This window comes from Aquarana catesbeiana, linkage group LG01, assembly GCF_042186555.1.
Source record: "Aquarana catesbeiana isolate 2022-GZ linkage group LG01, ASM4218655v1, whole genome shotgun sequence".
NCBI classification, from domain to species: domain Eukaryota; kingdom Metazoa; phylum Chordata; class Amphibia; order Anura; family Ranidae; genus Aquarana; species Aquarana catesbeiana.
This window is the reverse complement of record NC_133324.1, coordinates 134,028,105-134,055,983: the sequence shown is the minus strand read 5'-3', so window position 1 is coordinate 134,055,983 and position 27,879 is coordinate 134,028,105. Positions and strand designations below refer to the sequence as shown.

The 27,879-nt window shown below is 43.6% G+C and overlaps 1 protein-coding gene across 1 annotated transcript in view; it reads left to right on the top strand.

Moving 5' to 3' along the window:
• The window catches only part of SV2C (synaptic vesicle glycoprotein 2C), a 278,922-nt gene that overhangs the window by 159,451 nt on the left and 91,592 nt on the right, over positions 1 to 27,879 (top strand). Inside the window, exon 4 of the mRNA XM_073624025.1 lies at positions 10,046 to 10,197. Coding sequence (XP_073480126.1) covers positions 10,046 to 10,197 — 152 coding nt within the window. The remainder of the gene's footprint in view (positions 1 to 10,045; positions 10,198 to 27,879) is intronic.

Sequence of the window (27,879 nt, the reverse complement as noted above, 5' to 3'; positions counted from 1 at the left end):
GAGGATGACAAAGTTCTTTGTCATTGAAATGCAAGATCTGCTCGTATCGTGTCCTGTCATGGAGGCAGAGAACAAGGGCATATGGTGAATTGGGTCAGTGGACCAGTATGACCGCATCTCACTTTTTTTAGTTATGCCCATAAGGAGGGATAGGCTCAGGAAGGTCTTAAATTTGGAGACTGTCATAGGTGTCCAATCAATTGGGGATTAGCGCCAATAAATTGACCAGAATGCAAATTGCTTTGGTCCACAATAGATCTATAGAGATCTTCCATGAAAAACAGCGAATAACAACAAGTGACGTAAAATCAACTGTTTCCACCTGAATTGGAATGGGGGAAGTACAGGGGAAGTATGGGTGCTGCAGAAGTGGTGGGCTCCCAATTCAGATTAGCAAATGCAGTGGGAAGGGCACTATGGGCTCAATGGGCCTGTCTTTGTCTTCTTGGTGGCTGCGGGACACTAGTTGTGCTAGCCACCTCACCAGCTTGAACTGCACTTATGGGACTTGCCACGTCACCAAGTGTTACTGCAGTGCTGGATGTACGATCAGGATGTACTAGGCCGCTGGTGCTTGCCAGTTCACCAGAAGGATAAGAGCACTAGTACTGGCTCTCTGCTCCATGCAAGAGCCATGCGGTTCTTGCACCTCAACAACAGCAGAAGAACGGGGTTATGTACGCCTGACCTTGGCAGGGACCACTACTCCTTCGTCAGAGCTATCTGTCAGGATGCTGCTGCTGTCAACAGGTTCATATTCTGAGCCTGAATCTGACAGATGGGCGAGTTCCTCTTCACTCTCATCTGTCATGCTCAGAAACGTGTTGGCCTCTTCATAGTGTACCTTCGATTGGACATTTTGGCCTCTAAATTTACTAGTATGACTAGTGAAACTCACAGGAAAGAAGCGCACCTGACTGTCAGCGACTGCTTCAAACGCTACCAAAAAAACTTTAAGCATTCGCAGGGATAAGGCCTGACTCTGCGAATGCTGCAGTTATGTGTTTAGTGTTTTGTAAGTGACAGTGATCGATTGATACTGCACTTGGGGGGGCTGGGCTGGGCGGAGGGGCTAAACGCAGGTGCAAACAGGTATCTGGGCTGATCCCGCTAACGTTGTGTTTTTGGGAACCCTAAACTATTGGGGACGCTAATATAGTTCTGATCAAATGAAAGATATTGATCTGTTCAGACACTATACTACTAAGTGAGGTGTATGGTGCGTGCGTGGGTGTTAGCGCTACTGGCACTAATCTGACTCTGCCTGGGGCGACGCAGACCCTAACGGATGCTAAAACCTAAGTGATATCACCCGCCGGGTGATCAGGGGGTTAAACCTTTTATTAGGTAATGTACGGCCGGTGCCCTGATGCTACAATAAAATAACTTGCTAACCAGCGTCACCTGTGACACTAATACGGTGATCACTGGTGTCAGGAGGAGATCAAGGGGTTAAACCTTTATTAGGGGGGTCCCTAGACCTATCTGGGTCTACTACTAAGTACCCTAAGGCTGATTAGTGTCACAAATGACACCAGTACAGTGATCAAAGAAAAATATGAACACTGCACTGGGTGACACAGTGACAGAGAGTGAAGGGGTTAACTAGGGGGGGCGAGTGGGGGGTGAAATGTGTGCCTACGTGTATTGTGTCAGTGTAGTGTTGGTGCAACTCACCTTTGGATGTCCTCTTTCTACTCTCAGGAACAAAAAAGAATTCCAGAGAGGGAGATGACATCACTTCCTCTGCCTGTGTTTACACTTACAGGCAGGGGAAGCATTTTATTCGTCAGAACCGATCAGCAGGTCCAGACCAGAAATCAATAGCCTGGGCCTGGAGACTGATCGGTTCTGAAACAAATCCGATCGTCGTGGCCGATGTAAGGTAAAGTGGTTTCGCCCACCCGAGCCATTCTGCCGCAGTAAAACTGCAGCGGCTGGTCGGGAAACAGTTAAAGTGGTTGTAAAGGCTGAAGTTACAGTGGAGAATTCTGACAAAATGTGATCCACTGGAGAAGGGAATGGCAACCCACTCCAGTATCCTTGCCAAGAAAACCTCATACACAAAAACAAACAACAGGAGATGGCAAGATTGAACATCAATATCTTGGGAATTAGTGAACTAAAATGGACTGTAATGGACAAATTCAACTCAGATGACTACTATAAATTAAAGTCTTGCGAGCGACCTTTAAAAAACAAAATGCTTGTGAACTAATAGTGTGTGTGCAATGTAGTGTGTAGATACAATGTGTGTGTGAAAGGTAATCAGAGGACCAGCTGCTAACACTAATCACATCCCCATATTCATGTGCTCAAGAAATACTTAATAGAAAGTGCATTTCTAAGTCGTGAATTACAAATTGCATATATCAAAACAACCTAGATCAAAACACATGCAAGATGCATGATAAATAACCATGCAATATAGTGCAAAAAAGTCCATATATTAAATTAATGTCCCAAAAACTTGATAATACTGAACGTCCAAACCACCAGCGAATAATCTCATTCGTGCTCCCTCCCCAATGGTATAGGCTCACCTCTAGGAATGCGACCACAATAATCACAACATCACAATAATCCAAGTTTATGCACCAACCTCTGATGCTGAAGAAGCTGACGTTGACCGCTTTTATGAATATCTACAACACATTTTAGAACTAATTCCAAAAAAAGGTAACCTTCTCATAAAGGGAGATTGGCATGCTAAAGTAGGAAGTCAAAGCATATCCGGAATAACAGGTAAATATGGCCTTGGAGTACAAAATTAAGCAGAACAAAGGCTAATAGAGTTTTGTCAAGAGAACACACTCGTAATAACAAACACTCATTTCCAACAACCAAAGAGGCGACTCTATACATGGACATTACCGGATGGTCAATACAGAAATCAGATTGATTATATTCTCTGCAGCCAAAGATAGAGAGGCTCAATACAGTCAGTCAAAACAAGACCTGGAGCTGACCGTGGCTCAGACCATGAGCTTCTTATGGCAAAATTCAGGCTTAAATTGAAGAAAGTGGGAAACATCAGTAGACATTTCAGATATGATCTAAATCGGATCCCTTGTGAATACTCAGTGGAGGTAACAAACAGATTTAAAGGATTAGATCTGATAGACAGAGTGCCTGAGGAACTATGGAAGGAAGTGTGTAACATCGTACAAGACGCAGCAATTAAAACTTTTTCAAAGAAGAAGAAATGCAAGAAAGCAAAGTGGCTATCTGCTGAGGCCAAACAAATAGCTGAACAAAGAAGGAAGGCAAAAGGCAATGGAGAAAGGGGAAAATATACCCAGCTGAATGCAGACTTCCAAAGGATAGCAAGGGGAGACAAAAAGACCTTCTTAAACATTCAATGCAAAGAATTAGAGGAAAACAACAGAATGGTGAAGACTAGAGCGCTTTTCAAGAAAATTGGAGATAGCAAGGGAAAGTTTTGTGCAAAGATGGGCACGATAATAGACAAAAATGGCAAGGACCTGACAGAAGCAGAAGAGAAAAAGAAGAGATGGCAAGAATACACAGAAGAACTATATAAGAATGATCTGAATGTCCCAAATAACCATGATGATGCAATCACCGACCTTGAATCGGATATCTTGGAGAGTGAAGTCAAGTGGGCCTTAGAAAGCATTGCTAATCACAAAGCTAGCGGAAGTGATGGTATTCCAGCTGAGTTATTTAAAATCTTAAAAGATGATGCTGTTAAAGTGCTGCACTCAATATGCCAACATATTTGGAAACTCAACAAGTGCCAGAGGACTGGAAGAGGTTCGTTTTTATTCCGATACCAAAGAAAGGCAGCACCAAAGAATGTTCAAACTACCGTACGATCGTACTGATCTTACACGCTAGCAAGGTTATGCTCAAAATTCTACAAGCTAGGCTTCAGCAGCATGTGAACCGAGAGCTACCACAAGTAAAAGCTGGATTTTGAAGAGGCAGAGGAACCAGAGATCAAAGTGCCAACATTCACTGGATCATGGAGAAAGCAAGGGAGTTCCAGAAGAATGTGAAAAAATGTGTCACTTGCGCAAAAATATATAAATCTATAATTTTGTGTAGCTTTACCTTTTAATTCAAATAGCAGATCTGTTGCAGTTATATATCCCCCAACAATAATGTGGGGTAAGCAATTTTACAATAAAAGGTGCAACTGCGCTGACCCTAAATAGTATATTTATCTTACCACATATCAAAAACAATCTTTATCAGTGATTCATCATCATGAATTCAAAAAAGTGCATATTTAGTGAACTGCAAAATTATAAAGAAAATAATCCTTATTCAAGAAAAAAATAAAAAAACGTGTTTAACAAAAAACAGTCCCAAAAAACCTTTTCAAAAGATGGTTATCAGAATCCCATGTGCACAAATCCACATCCGTGATTGGAAAACTTTCACCAATTCATGACACACGACCACCTTCTAAAATGGACACTCACCAGAAACAAGGTAAAAAGATGCCTTTGGCTTATGTTGGGTTAACCACATCACTCATATAAGCATGCCTGAAGATTTCCAAATTGAATGCCAGTAATCACTCCTTGCATCTCCACATTAATCTCAGGATCTCATAAAAAGCAAACAGCCATCATTGCGCAACATATTTATTCAATCATTAAAGTAAGTATAGGGAATTTTCACTCACAAATGTGGTGCCTATAGACCAGCACTAAGCCTTTCCAGCAATGCTCTTAGGGCCAGCAAGCGCCGCTCTGTCTCTCGGGATCGGCATGCGATCCAAGCCTCGATTTGGTGCGGGTTGGGGTAGAAAGTGAAGTCGGCGTTACCCAGAAGCCTCTATGTGTTTTGCATCCAATCATGCGTCTTCAGGAAGCTGTACTTCTGCTTTATTGACTACAGTAAAGCCTTTGATTGTGTGGATCTCAACAAGATGTGGCAAATACCGAAAGAAATGGGAATACCAGACCACCTCACCTGTCTTCTGAAAAACCTGTATGCAAGTCAAGATGCAACAGTTAGAATAGGACATGGAACAAATGACTGGTTCAAAATTGAGAAAGGAGTGCGGCAAGGATGTATATTGTCACCCTACTTATTTAACTTATCTGCAGAGTGCACCATGCGAAATGCCAGGATCGATGAATTACAAGCTAGAATTAAGATCGCAGGGAGAAATATCAACAACCAGAGATATGCAGACGATACCACACTAATAGCAGAAAGTGAAGAAGAACTAAAGAGTCTCTTAATGAAGGTGAAAGAGGAGAGTGCAAAAGCTGGCCTGAAATTAAACATTAAGAAAACTAAGATCATGGCAACCGGTCCCATCACTCCTTGGCAAATAAAAGGAGAAGAAATGGAAACAGTGACAGATTTTATCTTCCTAGGCTCCAAGATCACGGCAGATGGTGACTGTAGCCATAAAATTAAGAGACGTTTGCTTCGTGGGAGGAAAGCAATGGCAAACCTAGACAACATTATAAAAAGCAGAGACATCACCCTACCGAACAAGTGCCATATAGTCAAAGCTATGGTATTCCCAGTAGTAACCTATGGATGTGAAAGTTAGACCATAAGGAAGGCTGAAGGCCAAAGAATTGATGCTTTTGAACTATGGTGTTGGAGAAAACTCTTTAAAGTCCTATGGATGGCAGGAAGATCAAACCAGTCAATCCTGAAGGAAATCAACCCTGAATAATCAGTGGAAGGACAGATCCTGAAGCTGAAACTCGCATACTTTGGCCACCTAATGCGAAGAGAGGAAAAGACCCTGATGATTGGAAACATGGAAGGAAAAAAGAGAAGAGGACGACAGAAAACAAGATGGATAGATAGCATCATCGAAGCAATGAACATAAAGTTAAGCAAGCTCCGGGAGGCAGTGGAGGACAGAAAAGCCTGGCGCACTATGGTCCATGAGGTCACGAAGAGTCAGACACGACTAAACGACTGAACATCAACAAAGGCTGAAGGTTTACCTTCATGCATGCTTCCCCTAGTACTCACCTGAGTCCTCTCTCGATCCAGCAATGTGCACATGAGCCTCGGCTGTCCAGGGACTCCCTCTCCTCACTGGCTAAAACAGTAGCGGGAGCCATTGATCAGCAACAATGTTTAGGTAGGTGGTACGTGTCAAAGTATAAGCCACATAAATGGCAGGACTAAGGTTTCCCAGCATAACATTTCCCAAATCATCACACTGCCCATACTGCATCCTGGTGCCATCTCTTCCCCAGTAAGAGATACACAGGAACCAGTGGCGGCTGGTGCTCAAAATTTTTGGAGGAGGGGGGTGCAAACGAACTGAAAAATTCTGAAAAATACTGAAACAAAAACATCAATTGCAGCCTCACTGTACCCATCATATGCAACCACTGCGCCCATCATATGCAGCCACTGTGCCCATCATATGCAGCCACTGTGCCAGCAAATGCAGCTACTGTGCCCATCATATGCAGCCAACTGTGCCCATCATATGCAGCCAACTGTTCTCCGTTATATGCAACCAACTGCTCCCATCATATGCAGACTCTGTGCTCAGCAAATGCAGCCAACTGTGCCCATAATATGCAGCTACTGTGCACAACAAATGCAGCCAACTGTGCCCCATCAATTGCAGCCACTGTGCCCCTCAAATGCAGCCAACTGTGCTCCATCAATTGTAGCCTTTGTTCCCATCATATACAGCAACTGTGCCCCCCCCCCCCTGTCTGCCCGGCACTTACCCCATCGTGGTGACAGGTCATGCAGCGGATCAGGCGGCGAGCTGTGGGAGGGGTAGTGCGGCGATGGATGCTGTGTGCTCCGTGCGCGTTTTCTTCTTGTTTTGCTAGGCGGCCAATGGGATTGCTTCTGCCTTCAGCCGGTATTATATCTGTGCCTCCTGATTGCCTCGGAGGCGGTTCTGTGTTAGCAAAGCAAACATTAATTTGCTTTGCTAACACCCCTGGGTGCACTGCAAGCGCAATGGTTTGCGCTTGCAGTGCACCTTTTTTGAAGCCTATTCGAGCCCATGGCTCTAATCAGGTGCTTCAAAAACATCCCCCGTCACTGTAATTTAGGCACCTGGGGCTGGACGCCTGAATAGGGGGTGACTACAGCGGCCGTGGATAGATTCATGCAATGCATGAATCTATCCTTTGTACACAGAGGGGGTGGCTGGAGAGAGGTGGCAGCACCCATGCGTCCTTAATGGACCCACCGCCACTGACAGGCACCCAGCCTTCTACATGATGTAAAAGAAAACATGATTAATTGGGTCAGGCCACCTTCTCTCTTTGCGCCATGGTCCAGTTCTGATGCTCATGTGCCCATTGAAGGCATTTTTGGCTGTGGACACAGGCGCAACATGGACACTCTGATTGGTCTGCAACTACGCAGCCCCATACACAGAAAGCTGTGATTTTTTTCTCCTTTCAATACATCAACTTTGTGGAAAACATGTTTACTTCCTGCTTAATATATCCCTCTAACTTTCAGATGCCATTGCAATGATATAATTAAGATTTTTCACTTTACCTGTCAGTAGGGATGAGCTTCGAGTTCGAGTCAAACTCATGTTCGACTCGAACATCGGCTGTTCGCAAGTTCGCCGAACAGCGAACAATTTGGGGTGTTCGCGGCAAATTCAAATGCCGCGGAACACCCTTTAAAAGTCTATGGGAGAAATCAAAAGTGCTCATTTTAAAGGCTTATATGCATGGTATTGTCATAAAAAGTGTTTGGGGACCTGGGTCCTCCCCCAGGGGACATGGATCAATTGAAAAAAAAGTTTTAAAAACGTCCGTTTTTTCGGGAGCAGTGATTTTAATAATGCCTAAAGTCAAACAATAAAAGTGTAATATTCCTTTAAATTTCGTACCTGGGCGGTGTCTATAGTATGCCTGTAAAGGGGCGCATGTTTCCCATGTTTAGAACAGTCTGACAGCAAAATGACATTTCAAAGGAAAAAAGTAATTTAAAACTACTCGCGGCTATTAATGAATTGCCAGTCCGACAATACACATAAAAGTTCATTGATAAAAACGGCATGGGAATTCCCCACAGGGAAACCCCGAACCAAAATTTAAAAAAAAAAATGACATGGGGGGTCCCCCTAAATTCCATACCAGGCCCTTCAGGTCTGGTATGGATATTAAGGGGAACCCCAGCCAAAATTTTTTTAAAAAATGGCATGGGGTCCCACCAAAAATCCATACCAGACCCTTATCCGAGCACGAAACCTGGCAGGCCGCAGGAAAAGAGGGGGGGGGCGAGAGAGCGCCCCCCCTCCTGAACTGTACCAGGCCACATGCCCTCAACATTGGGAGGGTGCTTTTGGGTAGCCCCCCAAAACACCTTGTCCCCATGTTGATGAGGACAAGGGCCTCATCCCCACAACCCTGGCCGGTGGTTGTGGGGGTCTGCGGGCGGGGCGGCTTATCGAAATCTGGAAGCCCCCTTTAATAAGGGGACCCCCAGATCCCGGCCCTCCCCCCTGTGTGAAATGGTAAGGGGGTACTTTTGTACCCCTACCATTTCACTAAAAAACTGTCAAAAATGTTAAAAATGACAAGAGACAGTTTTTGACAATTCCTTTATTTAAATGCTTCCTCTTTCTTCTATCTTCTATCTTCCTTCGGTTTCTTCCTCCATCTTCTCCTTCTTCTGGTTCTTCTGGTTCTTCCTCCGGTGTTCTCGTCCGGCACCTTCCTCTGCGGCGTCGGCGTCTTCTTCCCTTCTTCTCCTCGGGCCGCTCCGCATCCATGATGGCATGGAGGGAGGCTCCCGCTCTTCTCTTCATCTTCTTTTTGGGCCGCTCCGCATCCATGATTCTTAAGGTTCTTAAATAACGGGGGGTGGGGCCACCTGTTGACCCCGCCCCCCTCTGACGCACGGGGACTTGACGGGACTTCCCTGTGGCATTCCCCGTGACGCCACTTGGAAGTCCCGTCAAGTCACCGTGCATCAGAGGGGGCAGGGTCAACGGGTGGCCCCGCCCCCTTTATTTAAGAACCGTCAGAAGAGGAGAAGCGTCACACAGCGGGAGCCTCCCTCCATGCCATCATGGATACGGAGCGGCCCAAAAAGAAGATGAAGAGAAGAAGATGAAGAGAAGAAGATGAAGAGAAGAGCGGGAGCTTCCCTCCATGCCATCATGGATGCGGAGCGGCCCGAGGAGAAGAAGGGAAGAAGACGCCGACACCGCGGAGGAAGATGCCGGACAAGAACACCGGAGGAAGAACCAGAAGCACCAGAAGAACCAGAAGAAGGAGAAGATGGAGGAAGAAACCGAAGGAAGATAGAAGAAAGAAGAAGCATTTAAATAAAGGAATTGTCAAAAACTGTCTCTTGTCATTTTTAACATTTTTGACAGTTTTTTTAGTGAAATGGTAGGGGCCCTTACCATTTCACACAGGGGGGAGGGAAATGTAATTTTGCTGTCAGACTGTTCTAAACACGGGAAACATGCGCCCCTTTACAGGCATACTATAGACAGCCCCCAGGTACGAAATTTAAAGGGATATTACACTTTTATTGTTTCATTTTAAGCATTATTAAAATCACTGCTCCCGAAAAAATGGCCGTTTTTAAACTTTTTTTTGCATTGATCCATGTCCCCTGGGGCAGGACCCAGGTCCCCAAACACTTTTTATGACAATAACTTGCATATAAGCCTTTAAAACTAGCACTTTTGATTATTCATGTTCGTGTCCCATAGACTTTAACAGTGTTCGTGTGTTCGAACAAATTTTTTGCCTGTTCGCATGTTCTGGTGCGAACCGAACAGGGGGGTGTTCGGCTCATCCCTACCTGTCAGTGATCTTAATTAATGTTTTGGCTAATCAGTGTATACTGATCATTTAAAAATATATTTGCTTATTTTTAATAAATGTATAACAGCATTAATTGGTGGATTTTCAATATCTGCAATCCTTCTTTAATAGTAGTGAGGATGTAAACACGGCTTCCAATAATACTAAAACAAATTAGAAAAAAGTTGCTATAGATGTCTAATTTAAGTTCAGTTATACTATAAACTGCGCAATTGACATTTACCCAACTCCTATCTCACATCTTACAATTTTTCCAGGATCGGAGGAGCTCTACCAACTGCATTTTCCTATTTTTCGGAAGTTCTTGCAAGAGAGAAGCGAGGAGAGCACTTGAGCTGGTTGTGTATGTTTTGGATGATTGGCGGAATATATGCATCTGCCATGGCTTGGGCCATAATTCCACACTATGGTAAGCAGAATCTTCTCTTTCCAGTTTGTCAGCCACAAGGAAAGAAGAATTACCTTTCTGGTGTCAGTTTATTTAAATCAGACCCATTGGCTCTTTTCACAAAGCTTTAAAGTATATGTAAAAACCTTACCTTGTAAAACAGAAGGACAAACAAAGCTTGCTTTAAGTGATATCTTCATGCAAAAGTTTTTTTTTTTTTTTTTCTATGGAAAACATTGTCCAAAATACTTAACAAAACAGAAAAAAAAAAGAAGGGTTACCACCTGGAGAGTCTAATGCCCTGTACACATGGTCGGACATTGATCGGACATTCCTACAACAAAATCCATGGATTTTTTCCCACGGATGATGGCTCAAACTTATCTTGCATATACACGGTCACACAAAGTTGGACGGAAATTCTGAACGTCAAGAACACGGTGACGTACAACACGTACGACAAGCCGAGAAAAATGAAATTCAATAACCAGTGCGGCTCTTCTGCTTGATTCCGAGCATGCGTGGCACTTTGTGTGTTGCAATTGTGCACACACGATCGGAAATTTCCGACAACGGATTTTGTTGTCGGAAAATTTTATAGCAAGCTCTCAAACTTTGTGTGTCGGAAATTCCTATGAAAAATGTGTGTGATGGAGCCTACACGGTCCTATCACACATTTTCCATCGGAAAATCCTATTGTGTGTACAGGGCATTAGTTTCCACCCTGAGGAGTAGAAAATGGGAGAAAGAGAGGAAGGATAGAAAGCAAGTTGTTTGACTGGTGCACATGGTGAAGCCTATGGTCTGGGAGGAACCAGAATATGGGATATGCTGGCACACAGTAACCCCCCTTCTCTGTCACAGTTATGAACTGTTTTCCATCATAATTTTGGTCTATATCTATATGTTTGGGGCTAATTTTAACAGAAACAGAACCAGGAGAGTACTTTATTATTTGAGCAGTGCAATACTGCATGTAATACTGAGCGCAGTTATCTGAAGACAGCGTGGGTGCAATTGTTTAAAGTCTGCAGGTGATCAGGCACAGCAGAATAGCCCTACAATCATTCTCTGACACTCAAGCCTAGTCTATTCCTCGGATGAAATTGTCAACAGTCTGTTATCAGGTGCAGTTAGCTATCTTGCCACTAGATAACTCTATTCCCAATATAGTCTGGTATATGAAAAGTGGTACAGGGGGTCCCCGGGTTACGAACAGGATAGGGACTGTAGGTTTGTTCTTAAGTCGAATTTGTTTGTAAGTCGGAACAGTACCTTTTTTAAGTGCAAATCTAGTCTCAGAGACAGGATGTAAACCCAAATCAACAGAGAAAGGCAACCGGATGGCAGAGGCGGCATGGTTAGTTCAAATATGTTTTGTATATTGTATTTTTTTACTTTTTAATCACTTTTTTTTATTTGTAGCTTGTCGTTTACTTTTTTTAAATTTTTGTATAATTTTCTTATTTTTAATATTATTTTTCTTATTCTTTACTTTTTTTAATTATTTTTTTTATTTTATTAATTTAATTATTACTGTATTTCTTATTTTTATTTTTTTTTATCAATTTTTTTTTCACTTAACTTTATTGCTATCACACAGGAGGAAACAATTCCCTATGTGATAGCAATTGGAGGTGACAGGTTCTCTTTATTGACCCTGTCACCTCCAAAACAGGAGTCCAGGAGGGCAGCTGAGCACAGCTCTCCCCTCTCACTATTTTCACTGTATGGCACAGCAAGGAGATGGATGGTGAAAGCAGCCATCAGAGGCCAGGCAGGCCGGCCGGCCGGGCGGCGGGCCGCGGTGCACCCTCGCGGCGGGCAGTTTTAGCGGCCTGGCAGGCCACCGGACCATACCAGGCCTGTGGATGGGCAGGCAGGAGAACAAAGGGGACCCGCAGCCAAGCCAGGAACAGAGGAAAGGCTCAGGAGAGGAAGATTCGGCCAGCAGTGACGTCATTCGGGCCCCGTTCGTAAGTAGGGGTTGTTCGCAACTCGGATGTTCGTAAGTCGGGGACCCCCTGTAATTAGGTGTTAGGCCTCTTTTTGAGAAAACCTTCCCCGTGATGTAATGGATGGAATTAATGCCCAAATAAACGCCAGGCAGAAAGCGGCCTTGTAAGTTGGGACATGGGAGCCAAACACCCCAGTTGCACAGTTTGGCGCCAACACACAGCCAATTGTAGTTCCCCTTACAAGCCAGTTTCGGGATAGGAGCAGTGATGATTGATTACACGGGTCTATCAGAGCAATGACTGTGTATGATTCACAGTACACCAGCCCCAGTTGTGGATGTGACCATTTGTTAATTTCATTTGGACCACCATAGCAAATGAGGCCTCCACGCCAAGGTGTGAAGTGCTCCTATCTTGCAAAGAGAATAAGTGTAAAAGTAAAAGTGACAGTACTAGAAACTGGTGGGACGTGGTGGTGCTTTGGTGCACTGTCTCTGCAGAAATGCTTACCATAGGCCCCTATAGGTCTGGGAACAGTCTGGACACTAGGGGATCCTCCTAATACACTTTTTAAATATTGATCTGTGTTAGTTTAAAAAAAATAGTGTTACAATAGATAAAAAAAGTATACACTATATTCTACCCTTGGTTGTGTCATGTGACTTTGCACATCTGACCTGAGCAAAAGTTTAGGGAAGCCTTCCTCTGTATTGTATCTAAAGTCTGAAATGGGGAGCAAACTAGAAACTGCAGTGCAATAGGCAATTCAGAGGCGAAAAAAAAAAAAATTTGGCTTTTGCAGCTTCGGACCTGGGGCACCTTGCTAGAAATGAGGTGCACATTCTGGGATATCACTATCCACTCTCCATTATTTATTTTCTGGCATAAGAGAACATCATCCTAAGCAGCACTTTTTTGGAATTGCAGAAATATTCTATATCTCTTTGGTGTTCACGCCGATGGAGATGCCAGTTACACATATTATATGGGACATCAACCTTCCCCCATTGTGCTTGGGGTCTTGGTTGTTATTTGGTAAAACATGCCAACTTTAGTGTAACATTTGGGCCATTCAAAGGCTTTAGCAGGATACATTTTTCTTATCCAGGTATCAAGCTATAGTGAGATCCGTTATATAAACTTAATTTGGATTAGATTGCCCCTGGCAGATAAAACAGATTTAGGGAAATTTAACTAAAAAATGAATGCAACCTCCAGATCCGATGAGTTTTGCTTGTATATCTTTATGTTCACTTTAATTCACCCAGCTAAAAAACTCCTGCACTTAGCCTACAGGAAACAAAATGAATGGAAATGCACCAACTGTTTCTCAGAAAATAAAACAGCTAATACGAAAGTTAAAACATGCAGAATGTTCAGCCCCGAGTGAAATGAAAAATGTTTGGGCAGATGTTTTATTAAATAAACTAACGTTAAGGAAAATGTATTCAAGAGATGCTTATCAATAAATGTGAAGGAAATGTGGACAGCATGAAAATAACACTGTGCATATGTGTACTCTACAGAATAAAAACATTTTCCTTCTTTCAAGGCCCTGTTTTTATACGGATCAGAACATGGTATTAAGTGCACACATCTGATGTCTGTCAAGGGGTTCTTGACACCTGGGACCCACGGAGTGTTAAGGCCTGTACACACGATACGAAAATCGGAAGTTAAATTTCGTCCAACGAATGATCTACCGATTATCGTATCGTTAGTACGGTGCTTTCGACAGCCGATTCTGTTTTTTCGCCAGACAAAAGCTGGATGTGCAGACTATAACATTTTTGTCGTAGGTGAACTCAACGTCCGATTTTCGTTTAATCACTTCAATACTGGGCACTTTCACCCCCCTCCTTCCCAAACCAATTTTCAGCTTTCAGCACTGTCACGCGGTCATGTAACACTGTACCCAAATTAAATCCATCATTTTTTAGAGCTTTTTTTTGGTGGTATTTAATTAAAAAACTGCTGGGGTTTTTATTTTTTACGCTACAAATAAAAAAAAGACCAACATTTTTTTTTTTAAAATGCATTTTTCTTAGTTTCTGTTATAAAATTTTGCAAATAAGTAATTTCTCTTGATAAATTTTGACCAAAAATGATGCTGCTACATTTCTTTGGTAAAAATAACCCAAATCAGTGTTTATTTGGTGTTGGCAGTGATGGGGGACAGACAGAAGTTTTATGGGGACACTGACATGTGTATAGGTGGTGCCCCCCCCACTGAGCTTGGCAGGGAGAACTGTTACATTAGATGACATTAGATGATGTTGATTAGACACAGCCGCCACGTGATCGGGAGGGCCAATCACAGCGCCCATATCTCGATCTCTGCTCAGCTGGATTCTGTGATCATAATGAGCTGCGAGCGCTCTTTCTGAGGGACGTTCCTGAACGTCCAGTCAGAACGAGGAAAGGATCACCCAACCGTTTATGTGCAGTGGCTGGTAGAGTTGTCACCTCATCCCTTTAAACTCAAACACCTTTGAATTATACAGGTTCCGAGGCTAATTAAATGCAGATAAGGCACCAAATGAGTTTAATTACCACCTTAATCAGCCGCAGAACCTGTGGCAACCATAGTGGCTGGGTGGGAGGTGGTTAATTAGTATGGTTTTCATTCGAAAAAAATCGTAAGAGCAAGACTACGCATGCTCAGAAACTAACTAATACATATAAAACTATTCAACACATTACGTCACTACTGAAGTTGAATTCTGTCAAGCGAGATTTTTCATATGGTGAGCAACCTCTTCAGTTTCAACATGAGACTAGCATGCAACAAAAAACAGACGAACGGTCGTCCAAAAATCTGATCGTGTGTACGAGGTTGAACTTGCTGCATTGCTTAAAGTGATCTTGTGTGTATGAGAAAATACAGACAAAGGGATCTTACAGATCTCTAGGTTCCAGGTGACGCAACTAACTGATACTTCTGGATGGGTCAGATACCTGGTCCCCTGTTTGGTGTTGTGGTTCCTCCCAGGGCTGAGACAAGGGGGGAAGGGGAGGCATGCTGGGAGATACCCCTGTTTCTCCTGTGCTTCACTGATAGGTGTGCATCATCACTCCTATAAGAAGGATTAGGGGCACCATAGCTGCTAGAGGTAGGATTCTGCTCTCTCCTCCATCCAATAGTATGTGAGTGGGGCCTACTCGCCCTGCACACGGGGTTACCTTTCACATGGAGCGTGCTCATCAATGCCTGAGACCAGGCGGAGACTGCAGTTATGTGAAGAATCTAACATTAAGGCAGTTCCCTGACTTATGCTGGCCATGCACTATATGAAAAATCGGCCTAAATTCGGTCATTTAGACAGTTTGTTCGTTTTTCGGCCAGTTAATGGGCACAAATTGGTAATCGGTTGGGATGTTTTATCTTAGGGTGTCTCTATATAGAAAAAGCAGGCAACGCCCAGGTGAATTCCACAAGGAGATATACAAACGGTGCTCTAGCTCATAGTGTCTTCCTAACACCGGGACATAGCATGAAAAGGTAAATTCGACAGCTCGTTCTTTCAAATTCAATTACTTTATTGTAGCAGGCAGAGTGTACAAAATATAGAATCTTACGCGTTTCGGCAATAAGCCTTAATCATAGCCATTGCTATTGCTATTACACTCCCATCTGCTACAATAAAGTAATTTATTTGGAAGAACAAGCTGCCGGCTCTCTAACACTTTATAAACAGCTACAGCAACAGTTTTTTCCTTTTAGGATAAAGGTTTACATAAGTAAATAAAAGCTGATAAGCACCCCTGCCAGTGTTCAATTGTGTGTCTCATCCCTGTAAACTGATACATTTGGAAGAGAGCTTTATCTTTTGAAAAAAAAAAATTACTGGCTGGATCACCAGATGAAAATAAAGGAAAGAAAGCCTAAAAAAGGTATATGAATGCAGCTTCCACATCTAAGAATTGGTAAGCTGCAATGTTGCTTTTGGGTTTAATGCTGCTTTGAAAGGCGACTGAACATATTTCAACATACTACCTAGCAGCGCAAATTAGCAAATTGGCTAAATATTGTGACACTTTTGAAACCCCCTTTTGGGGGAATAAGTAGCACCTTATGGCGTCTCCAAAGGATAGACCGCAAGAATACAATCCTAATATTGCCAACTGTTTGGGCTCACATTATATATGCTACTGATTATATATCACTGCATCCTTCCCTTGTATCTCACCTTCAGGAGCTGGATCCACACTTCCCCCTTCCCAAAACCCCCTCTCCATCTACCCCAACCCTCTTTCCCTTTTCCTACACCCCCCCCCCCCCCCCCTTTCTAGCTTGTAGCTAGACTGAGTACAACAAGGTCTCTATCATATACAATTTCTTGCTATTTAGTTTTTATGATTGCTGTTTTTTAATGTGTTGAGAAATCTTTTTTTTCTTTGTGCTGTTTTTATATACCTGTGCTTGCACCCTATGATAATGGTCTATTGAATTTTTTGTTGTGTACTACTCAGTTTGCATTGTCTGATAATTTTTGATCCTTTTTGCACTTAATCTTGTAAAAGGAATATTGTTTTTGGTATATTGTAAAACCCAATAAAAACCTACTGACATAAAAAAAAACCTGACAGAGGGAATAACCATACCCTACACTGTTTAAAAAGGAAAACAAGCATTGCCTTTAGATACACTTTAATATACAAGTGCACTCAGTGAAGAATTATCTTTGTTCTGTATTGTATGGTGCTAATGTAAATTGGGGCTGCCAGGTCCATCAACACTAAGTTTAGGTTCACACCTATGCGGTTTTTAGTGTATTTTGCGGTTTGCAGAAATGCACTAAAACCCATTTATTATGGTTTAGTGTGGGACACACTCATAGGTGTGCATTTTTCAGCTGCTACATTTATGGAAAGGGTCAGGCACTTTTTTTTCCCACAACAGATAGGGTTTTGCATGTAGTAGACTTCAATGGACCCGCACCAAAAACGCAAAATTCCTTTTGTGGGGTTTTTTCTTAACAAATTGTTAATAATCAGTTGTTACGGAGCAGGCGGCTGCCGCGTCCTTAACAACTAATGAGTTAACAGCTGTCAGTGGGGACAGCTGAGTGTAAAAAAAAAAAAGTGCTGGCAAAGAAAAAATAAGGAAAAAAACGGCATGGGGTCCCCCTTAATCCATACCAGGCCCTTCGGGTCTAGTATGAATTCTTAGGGGAACCCCACACCAATTTTTTTAATTGGCGTGGGGTCCCCCCAAAATGCATACCAGGCCGCTATCTGAGCATGCAGGCCAGGAAAGGGGGGGTGAGTGAGCGCCCCCCTCCTCAACCATACCAGGCCATGTGACCTCAACATGGGGATACCTTGTCCCCATGTTGATAGGGACAAGGGCCTCTTCCCTGCAACCCTGGCTGGTGGTTGTGGGGGTCTGCAGGCGTGGGGCTTATCAGAATCTGGAAGATCCTGCCCCCCCCATGTGAATGAGTATGTGGTACATTGTACCCCTACTCATTCAACAAAAGTGTCAAAAATAATTAAACACCCAGAGACAGTTTTTTGACAGTTCCTTTATTTAAAAAAAAAACAAAAATAAAAAACAATGTCGCCCAAAGTAAATCCATTGTCAATCATGACATCTGCCTGCCCCGCCAACCCAAAAAAAAAATGGTCTGCTAACGCCGAAGGCTCCTGCCGTCTACCAACTCCACCAACTGACAGTTCTTAAATAACCAAGGGGCTGGGCCATGGTCTGGTATGGTTCACGTGGGCGGGCGCTTGCTCGTTCCTCTCTCCTTTCCTGGCCTGCCGGGCTGCATGCTCGGATAAGGGCCTGGTATGGATTTCGGGGGAACTCCACGTAATTAAAAAAAATAATAAGTTAGCGTTGCATTCCCCTCAAAATCTATACCAGACCCAAGGGGGGGGGGGGCAATGCCTTTTTTCTTATTTTTTTCTTTGCCAGCAATTCTTTCGTTTTACATTCACCTGTAAGCGGGGAACCCTGCTGACAGCTGATGACTCATTGGTTGTTTAGGAGATGGCGGCCGCCCGCTCCTTTACAATTGGCTATTGACAGTTTGTTAAGGAGAAAAAAAAATGCATACAAAACAGTATCAAATACGCAAGTTCAAAAACGCACAGCATAGTGTGCCGGCAAACTGCATCAACTGCAACCGCATAGATGAATCTAGTCTAAAGCTTTAGCCTCCATTCCATAACCTAATCAGGCCACCCACTTGGAACAGTGCTTATAACAGAGCTAGCAACGTTAACATAAAACCTATGCACAAGCCATAAAAGCTATGCCAAGGATTAACAACGCACTTGAGGCTGTCTGTGGTTCTTTTTTGCCTCAGAGAAAAACATTCAAATTTTCAAGACAAGCTTTTGAGGATCTACCCTCTTTTTTCTACCAAAAGCTTGTCCTGAAAAGTTAACTGTTATGCCGTGTACACACGGTCGGAATTTCCGACAGAAAAAGTCCGATGGGACTTTTCATCGTATATTCCGACCGTGTGTATGCCCCATCTGACTTTTTACGTCAAAAATTCAGACGGACTTAGAGGACATGTTCTATATTTTTCCGACGGAACAAATTCGTATCGGGAAAACCGCTCATCTGTAAGCTGCTTCGACGTACCAAAAATGACACATGTTCTGAAGCAAGAATCCAGAAATGCTGATAAAGCAGAGAAAGAGCTCCACCGCTCCGGTGTGTTTGCTTGTAGTGAAAACAAAAACCACTATAAATCCTTCGATTAGAGAAGAGTCCCAGGTGCTGGCTGATGCGAGATAAGGCAAAGGAAAACAAGGAAATCTGGAAGCCGCACACCGGTCTGGTGATAAATGCCTTTATTATCAAAAAAGCTGGATCATAAAAGTATACAGAACATCATGGCAGAATTGTACAGGGATCAGCTGACGCGTTTCGCACTCATGATGAGTGCTTACTCATAGCTCATATTATCACCAGACCGGTGTGCGGCTTCCAGATTTCCTTGTTTTCCTTTGCCATGTTCTGAAGCAAGTACGAGATGTCGTACGTGTTGTCTCGTCGTATGTGTTGTACGTCACCACGTTCTTGACAGACGGAATTTGGTGTGACCGTGTGCATGCAAGACAGCTTGGGCGGAATTCCGATGGCAAAACCGGTCGTGTGTACGGGGCATTAGGCTATGTTTACTCGTGCGGCCAGCCTTCCCAACCATTTGAAACGCGATCTGCAATAGATCTAATTTCAGAGGCATTTGACAGGTGGGGAGGAGGTGATATGTTACCTCTTCACCACCTATTTTAACACTGTAAAGCCCACACTGTGCTGTAACTATGTGCATTGCATGCAGTTATCCCATACAGTACTTTGTTGTAACCAATCACCCTATGACACAGGGTTAAAGTGTCATTAAACCTTTATCATAAAAAACTATTAATAAATGGTGTATTACATGGTATTCACACGCACTCAGTCACTATGAGATTCATTTTCTGTATTCTGCAAAAAACCTGGTTGATCCTGCTGTTCTCTATCTCCACCTTCTGTCTATGTCCCCAATTCAGCTACTGCGCAGCTATGGTGGCAACTCTGCACATGCTCAGATTTCAGTGAGTGTCTATGCTGAGCTTTTCCTCCCTATCACATCTGAGCAGCCCATGTTACACATGTGGGCGTATACACAGTGATAAATGACAGCACACTCCCTCCCCCCTCCTCCATGCCCACTAACCAGCTAAACACAATAGAAAATATACAAATGCTAAAGCTCAGGATACAGGTGGAAAAAACAAACTAAAGTGGAAACAAATAGGTAAATATGGGAGAAGTCCAGGGGTAGGAATTTTAAAAAAATTCCTGTAGATTTGAGACGATTATTACTAAAAAGTGGATGTTATGACATCTCAGGGATAGGACACAATAGGGCTGGGATAATACATCTTGATTCACCTCCCTGTTATTCTAAGACACAGGCTGGAGGGGCGGGACATCCCCTGTGACTGTCAGAAATGCACCCACACCATGTTATTTCTACAAAATGATAAACATTTCATTTCAAATATATATTTGTATGACAATTTAAAACAGTTTATTGATATTATTTATTTATTTAAACTCTGTATTCCAAAGGCTTTTTTTTTTTTTAATTTTGAACATGTGACCAGCACCAGAAGACTAGAAGCTCCTCCTGCTTATGTTTCCCTGCAGACAGGCTGGGAGAGAGCTGGGTCATGTGACAGCTGTATATCAATTGTAAATTAAACAGTGTGTGTTTAGTATCACTTTAAAGGACATAGAAAGTCTGTATTGAAAGACATGACCCTGCAGGGATAGCCATTTTGCAATAACTCAGTGAATCATTTCTGAATCCTGAAGTGAGAATATGCATGATCATATTTCAGTTTTGGCTAAGAGCTAGGTGAAATCAATAACGGTAAGGCTTTTACATAAGCTCATAACTCATAAATTGCAACTGGTTCAACTGACAGGGAAACCAGTCATGGAGTTGGATCTACACTGTGTCCTGTAAGGACATTGGGGTCAGTGGGAGGAACCACTGAGTTCTGCAGGGGAGGTTAATATATACTTCTTCTACAGGTACAGCTTTTCTGGGGAACTTTAATTTGCCAAAAGTATCTCTTTATTATAACTATTGATTGGATAGTGGAATCAATTCCTTCCTCCTTTTCACAAAGCCCTGCTTTTTACCAGGGATAGGAGCTTGTGTAAACATACACACACTGGCCACTTTATTAGGTACACCTTGCTAGTACCGGGTTGGACCTCCTTTTGCCTTCAGAACTGCCTTAATTTTTCGTGGAATAGATTCAACAAGGTGTTGGAAACATTCCTCAGAGATTTTGGACCATATTGACATTAAAGCATCACACAGTTGCTGCAGAATTGTCGGCTGCACATCAATGATGCAAATGTCCCGTTCTACCACATCCTAAATATGCTCTATTGGATTGAGATCTGGTGACTGTGGAGGCCATTGGAGTACAGTAACTTCATTGTCATGTTTAGGAAACCAGTGGTGAGAAGATTTGAGCTTTGTGACATGGCGTATTAACCTACTTGAAGTAGCCATAAGAAGATGTGTACACTGTAGTCATAAAGGAATGAACATGGTCAGCAACAATACTCCGGTAGGCCGTGGCATTTAAACAATGCTCAATTGGTACTAAAGAGCCCAAAGTGTGCCAAGAAAATATCCCCCACACCATTACACCACCACCAGGGCTGGACTGGAACAAAAATTTGGCCCTGGACTTCATCATGACCGGCCCACTTTAATTTTGAGTGTCTCCATCAGCACCCCCCCTTATATCAGAGTGTCCCCAACAGCGCCCCCCTTACATCAGAGTGTCCCCATCAACAGCCCTGTTCACATCAGTGTGTCCCCATCAGCAGCCACCTTCACATCAGCGTGTCCCCATCAGAGTGTCCCCATCAGCAGTCCCCTTCAAATCAGAGTGTCCCCATCAGCAGCCCCCTTCACATCAGAGTGTCCCCATCAGAGTTTCCCCATCAGCAGCACCCTTCACATCAGAGTGTCCCCATCAGAGTTTCCCCATCAGCAGCCCCCTTCACATCAGTGTGTGTCCCCCCCCCCCCCCCCCCCAATGTGTACTCACAATTTTGAAGGCAGCTTCTCATCACTCTCTCTAGTCATGTTATAACAAGTGATAAGGGGAGAGAGGAAGGAACGTCTGCTGGCTGTCTCTCTACCCCTGCAGGCTGGAGGGAGCAGAAAGCCTAATGCTCTCTCCAGTGAGTGACGGCAGCTACTCCTTCTGACAGGAGTGAAATGGGGATCACTGTCAGTGAGGAGCGGCTCCAGGACTGCACCTGACCGGCCCACTAAGCAACCGGCTCCTGATGGCCAGTACATGCATGACCACCACCACCAGCCTGAATCATTGATACAAGGCAGGATGGATCCATGCTTTCATGTTGTTTACACCAAATTCTGACCCTACCATCTGAATGTTGCAGCTGAATCGAAACTCATCAGACCAAGCAACGTTTTTCCAATCTTCTATTTTGGTGAGCGAATTGTAGCCTCAGTTTTCTGTTCTTAGCTAACAGGAGTGGCATCTGGTGTGATCTTCTGCTGCTATAGGCCATCCGCTTCAAGGTTCGATGTGGTGTGGGTTCAGAGATTTTATTCTGCATACCTTGGTTGTAACAAGTGGTTATTTGAGTTACTGTTGTCTTTCTATCAACCAGTATGCCCATTCCTCTCTGACATCAACAAGGCATTTTCCTCCACACAACTACCACTCACTGGATATTTTCTCTTTTTCAGACCATTCTCTGCAAACCCTAGAGATGGTTGTGTGTGAAAATCCCAGTAGAACAGCAGTTTTTGAAATACTCAGATCAGCCCATCTGATACTAACAACCATACCACGTTCAAAGTCACTTAAAATCCCTTTCTCCCCCAGTCTGAAACTCACTTTGAACTTCAGAAAGTCATCTTCACCACGTCTAGATGCCTAAATGCACTTAGTTGCTGCCATATGTTTGGCGAATTAGCTATTTGTGTTACCAAGCAATTGAACAGGTGTACCTAATAAAGTGGCTGGTGTGTGTATTTTAAAAGTGTGACTTCAGGCGAAACAATGTTCACGCCTGGCGATTGGTCACTTAGGCCCAAGCGCTATGCCATGGAGAGGTCACATGCTCCCCCATACCCAGAATCCCCAATTCATTTAGGCAAGGAAGTGAAGTTTCAGATAAAGCAGATAGAAGAGTGATAGGGCAGGGGAGTGCATGCCTTGCTTGCGAATTCACAGTGTCTCTTTAATAATGAACAGGTACTTCTAGACACCACAAAGTCCACGCCACACAAGGTCTAGCACAACAGCACTGTTGTCACCATAGCGTAGACACTTTTAACATAGCTCCCAACTGTCCCTGATTTTGAGGGACTGTCCCTGATTTGGAACAAAGTCCCTCTTTCCTCCTCATTTGTCCCTGATTTTGGTCTGATCTATATAGTTTTATATAAAATGCACTACTTATCTATTAAAAAGTGTTTCCCAGTGCTAAACCTTTGATCCAGTTTCTAAATTGCTGCATTTGTAAATTCCAATAGCCAGTATAAAGGAATAGTAGTGGTAAAAAAGTACTTGTGTGTTTAAGGCAGGCCATACATGGGTCGAATTTTGAAATAATTTTCTTTAGAAAATCTTATCTAAGAATTTTCATTCGTATTTTGCGCCATTAGTGGGCTGCAGCAACAGACGGTTTTTGTGTGGCCATCGAATTTGAGCAATCGGACATGTTGGAAATTTGAAATTTTGAATTTTGAAATTTTGAAAAACTAACGATTTTCTAATGAATGATGGGAGAATCGTGCGAGAAATGTAATCAAAAAAGAAATGCGCATGTGCAAGAAGAGGAAATTCCCAGAAAGAAAAGAAGATTCCCAGCCACGAAAATTCTTGAAATTGAAAGGCTTGGTTGGCCGAATTTCGAAATCAATGGTGACACCATGGGATCACAAAACGCACAGATTTTCTGATTTTCAAAAGAAAATTCTTTCGAAATTCATCCATGTATGGCCAGCCTTAGACCAGGTCAGGTTAGCGTTAAAAAGAGATACAGAAGTATATTCAGGCACTGTATTGTGGGAATCCTATATAAACATCCTTCAGCTATTCCTTGAATTTTGATTGGCTATTGTACAACAAATACGAAGTGGGAGGGGAGACAGAATCCTCAGCAGGATGGGCAAAACAATACTCAAAACCCTTACTATTTTCTTTTAGGATCTGTTTCATTTAGAAATCCTATTTTGTCTCTTTAACAAGTATAGCTGGTGTTGGATTATCTAACAGTATACAGTGAATTGCTACTATCTGCTGAGTTTTATTACCAAAGTGACTACTCTGTGTGAAATCATTCAGGCATGTTACAGTTCATTACCCATAGCTCAGGACTCAGTTTTCCTATCTCTGCAGCTGCCTGAGTGCACCGCCAAGGGTTTGTGGAACACAATGCAGAGCTGTCATTAGCAGGAATGCTTTCTTCAAGGCACAGAGGTTTATTTGACACAAGGGACTTTGATGTGAAATCAGTAAAAAGAATACTTATATGGAAAATAGCCATAATGTTTTAGTATTTTCTTCTCTTTTGTTGTTTTAATTTGTTCCCACATGTACTTTTTTATAAGAACATGTACAATCATAGTACACAGTTAAGCTATTAAAAATGTTAATTTGATGATTGATCAAGCGATGTATCTTTGAGCCAGCAGTGCTCAAACCAAAGTCTGCAGACTTCTTGTATATGGTTGATACGGCCTGAAATGTGGCATGTCACTTAATTTCTTCTGACTCTGCTTTTTAGAAGCTGACAGACGGGTGCAGGGGGGATGAAGATGACAGGGTCGGGGTGGTGGGAAGTTGGCAGACGGGTGCAGGGGGGATGAAGATGACAGGGGTGGGGTGGTGGGAAGCTGGCAGACGGGTGCAGGGGGGATGAAGATGACAGGGGTGGGGTGGTGGGAAGCTGGCAGACGGGTGCAGGGGGGATGAAGATGACAGGGGTGGGGTGGTGGGAAGCTGGCAGATGGGTGCAGGGGGGATGAAGATGACAGGGGTGGGGTGGTGGGAAGCTGGCAGACAGGTGGAGGTGGGATGAAGATCACAGGGGTGGGGTGGTGGGAAGCTGGCAGATGGGTGCAGGGGAGGATGAAGATCACAGGGGTGGGGTGGTGGGAAGCTGGCAGATGAGTGCAGGGGGGATGAAGATGACAGGGGGTGGGGTGGTGAGATGCCAGGCACAGAGAGATGATTAGGAGGATAATGGTGATGACAGGGGGTCAGTAGGTGGCATCATATGCCGGATGGCATACATATCATCAGGGCTATATGTGTGGGGCAGCTGGCAGCGGTGATTATCGGGACGCCCTCGGTCAGGAGGTGATGTCACAGGATGTGTCAGGCATTCTGTACCTTGAAGCTCCAGCAGGCAGGCTCCCCGATGATCGCCAGGCGCTTGCTCTGGCAGTGGCAGGTCCTCCATTACAGACCGTCCATCCTGGAGAGTGGATCAGAGTGAGAGCTGCTCGGCTGCTGCTGGCATTATCCGGGCTCTGCACATGGCAAGAGATCCGCAGAGCACGGCAGAAGGGAGGAGTCGGGGGAGGGGAGTACATGGAGCCACCCACTGACCCTGGGACCTCGGGCAGTGCTCAAGTGAACAGTCCGCCCCTGGCAGAGGAAAAGTAGTAGCAGGCAGAGAGATGACCCTGGGGATACCAGCTGGGGGACATTTCCTCCCAGGCACAAGTTAGGCAAATTAGGCGGCTGCGAGGCCCCTGGGAGTGCGAGGCCTTTGGCGACCGCCTAATTTGCCTAATTAGAGAGCCACCTCTGCTACCAGACAGTACATCTGCAGCTCTGCCATGTAATATTGCAGTCTTGTGCCTTTTTTGCTCTTCTATAAATGCTAAGTCCAGACTCACCCGTCAACTATTCAGGGGACAGTGACTGGAGTAATAATTGCTGACTTGTGTTGTCACCAGCTTCTATTCGTTTTACTCCCCTGAGAAGCTGACGGGCAGGTCAGGGCTCAGTTGTTTTAGGGAGACTAGTGTAGTAGTTGGCTTGTGTTGTTGTGGGCTTGTGTGTTTGTGAATCACAATACACTTCTCCAGCACACTATCATTCACAACACAAGTTGCCAGCTACTACTATAGTATGTCTCCCCTGAATAGCTGGCAGCTAGGTCTGGGCTCAATGTATTCTTTCAGTTCTTTTACAAAGAAATACTTTCTGCAGGTAGAAGGAAGTAGGCACATTAGAGCAGAGGAGGCACAGGGCTGCAAGATTAAAGGGCTGCAGAATAAAGAGGGGAAGGTAGCCTCAGTGCTGGCTGTAACCCCCCCCCCCCCCACAAAGGAACACCCATAATTGGTCCAGCACTGACAGAAGAGAACTATTTTTTTCAAAACCATGCGTACACATATACACACACACACACACACACACACACACACACACACACACACACAGAGTAGGAAAACACATTTAGCATTAGTTAAAAAAACACTTATAGGAAAAGTAGGATAAATTTGATCCAAACGAATTCAGGAGCCCAAGCAGGACCAGTAGGGTAGAAGCACATCATTTTTCTTGTCAATAACATACCCCAGAATGAAGATTTTCAGAAAGTACCTAGTTCATTTTAGTTGGACAGGGATGTAAACAGAGAAGGGCCAGTCTTCTTCAGGACTTTCAGATTATATTATATGCTTAAAACAATAATTCCTGTCCATGTATATACTCTGAAGAACAACACATAGGAGACATTAGAATAACACATAAGATATTTTTTTCTATTACTCAAAGCTCTCCTTTTCTTTACAGACTCAGAACTAACTTCACATTCATCTCATGCCTTCACTACTGTCTGCCTCCACTTAAAGTACTCCCATTTAATGCTGTTGCATAAGAGTTTTGTGTGAAAAGCTATGAAAGATACTGTGTGGGCTGAGAAGTCATTATCACCTGCTTTGAATATATCAGGCAGTGTGTAGCTTCTTGAAAATAGTAATCGATCACCTCAGATCCAGCTCATCGTTTTCTGTCTTAAAGTAGAAAGAAAGGCTAAACTATAAACCAACTTTGAAATGTTGGCTCTGCAGTGCTTCCTATTGGCCTGAATATATTTTCTAATTAAAACGGTAGTAAACCACGGAATTTGAAGATAAAAATAAAACTCCCTGCAAGATAATCTCATAATGTGCTAGTATGCATCGCATACTAGCATATTATGAAATATTTAACTTAGAACAAAGCCCTCCAGCAGGGCGCTGTCATCGCTGACAGGGCTTCCATCTTCACCCAGTCTTCTTTCCAGGTTCATGGGATTCGGCAGATTGATTGGCTGAGCCGCAGTGACGTCACTCCCGCGCATGCGTGCTGGCGTTACGGTCATGGCGCAAAGCTCTGAGGGAACTGCACGGGTATGCCGCTTCTTCAGAGCACATGCGGTGGTGACGTCACCAGCTGCCAAAAGAGCGTATATCTTCTAAACAGTGCCCTAAGCTTACCTGTATTTAAAAATCACAAAGCGGACTTTACTACCGCTTTAATTGCAATATCATTTTCTAATTAATTACAACCACAAAGCTTTGGCTCTAACTCTCTCTGAGCAGCTGGTACGGTTGAACTCTCTTCACGCTAACAGCACCTTAGAGCAAGGCGGATGACAACACTGTTCTATGAAATGGCCCTGTGCATTACACAGATGATTAGGAGCTTTGCAATCACATGATTATATAGAACAACATTTAAAATATGGCATATACAGTGCAATTTATTAGAAAATGTACATTAAGCTTGTAATGCATTGCTCATGTGCTAACAAGGAACATGCTATTAGGAGTAGAATGAAGGCCTCATAGGGAAAGGGAGCCTTGACTGATGGGGGCATGGCCAGGAACTGGGCACGGTTACATGCAATAAGTAAAGTAGAGCAAACGATTGGCTACTTAGATATGGGGTGAAGAGGCAGAGTCTAAACACTAATAAAACTCCTCACTGAGGAACTGTATGAGCCTTGAGGAACCGCAGCTGAGAGAGTTGCCTGCACTCCTGCCCTGTCTATGGTGTTTGTCACAGCTTTCTCAGCAGTTCTTTTTACCTTGTCAGCATTCAAAGTTGCCTTAAAGTGATACTAAAGTCTTGTTTTCTTTTCATTTAAAAATAATAAACATGTCATACTTACCTGCTCTGTGCAGTGGTTTTGCACAGAGCAGCCCTGATCCTCCT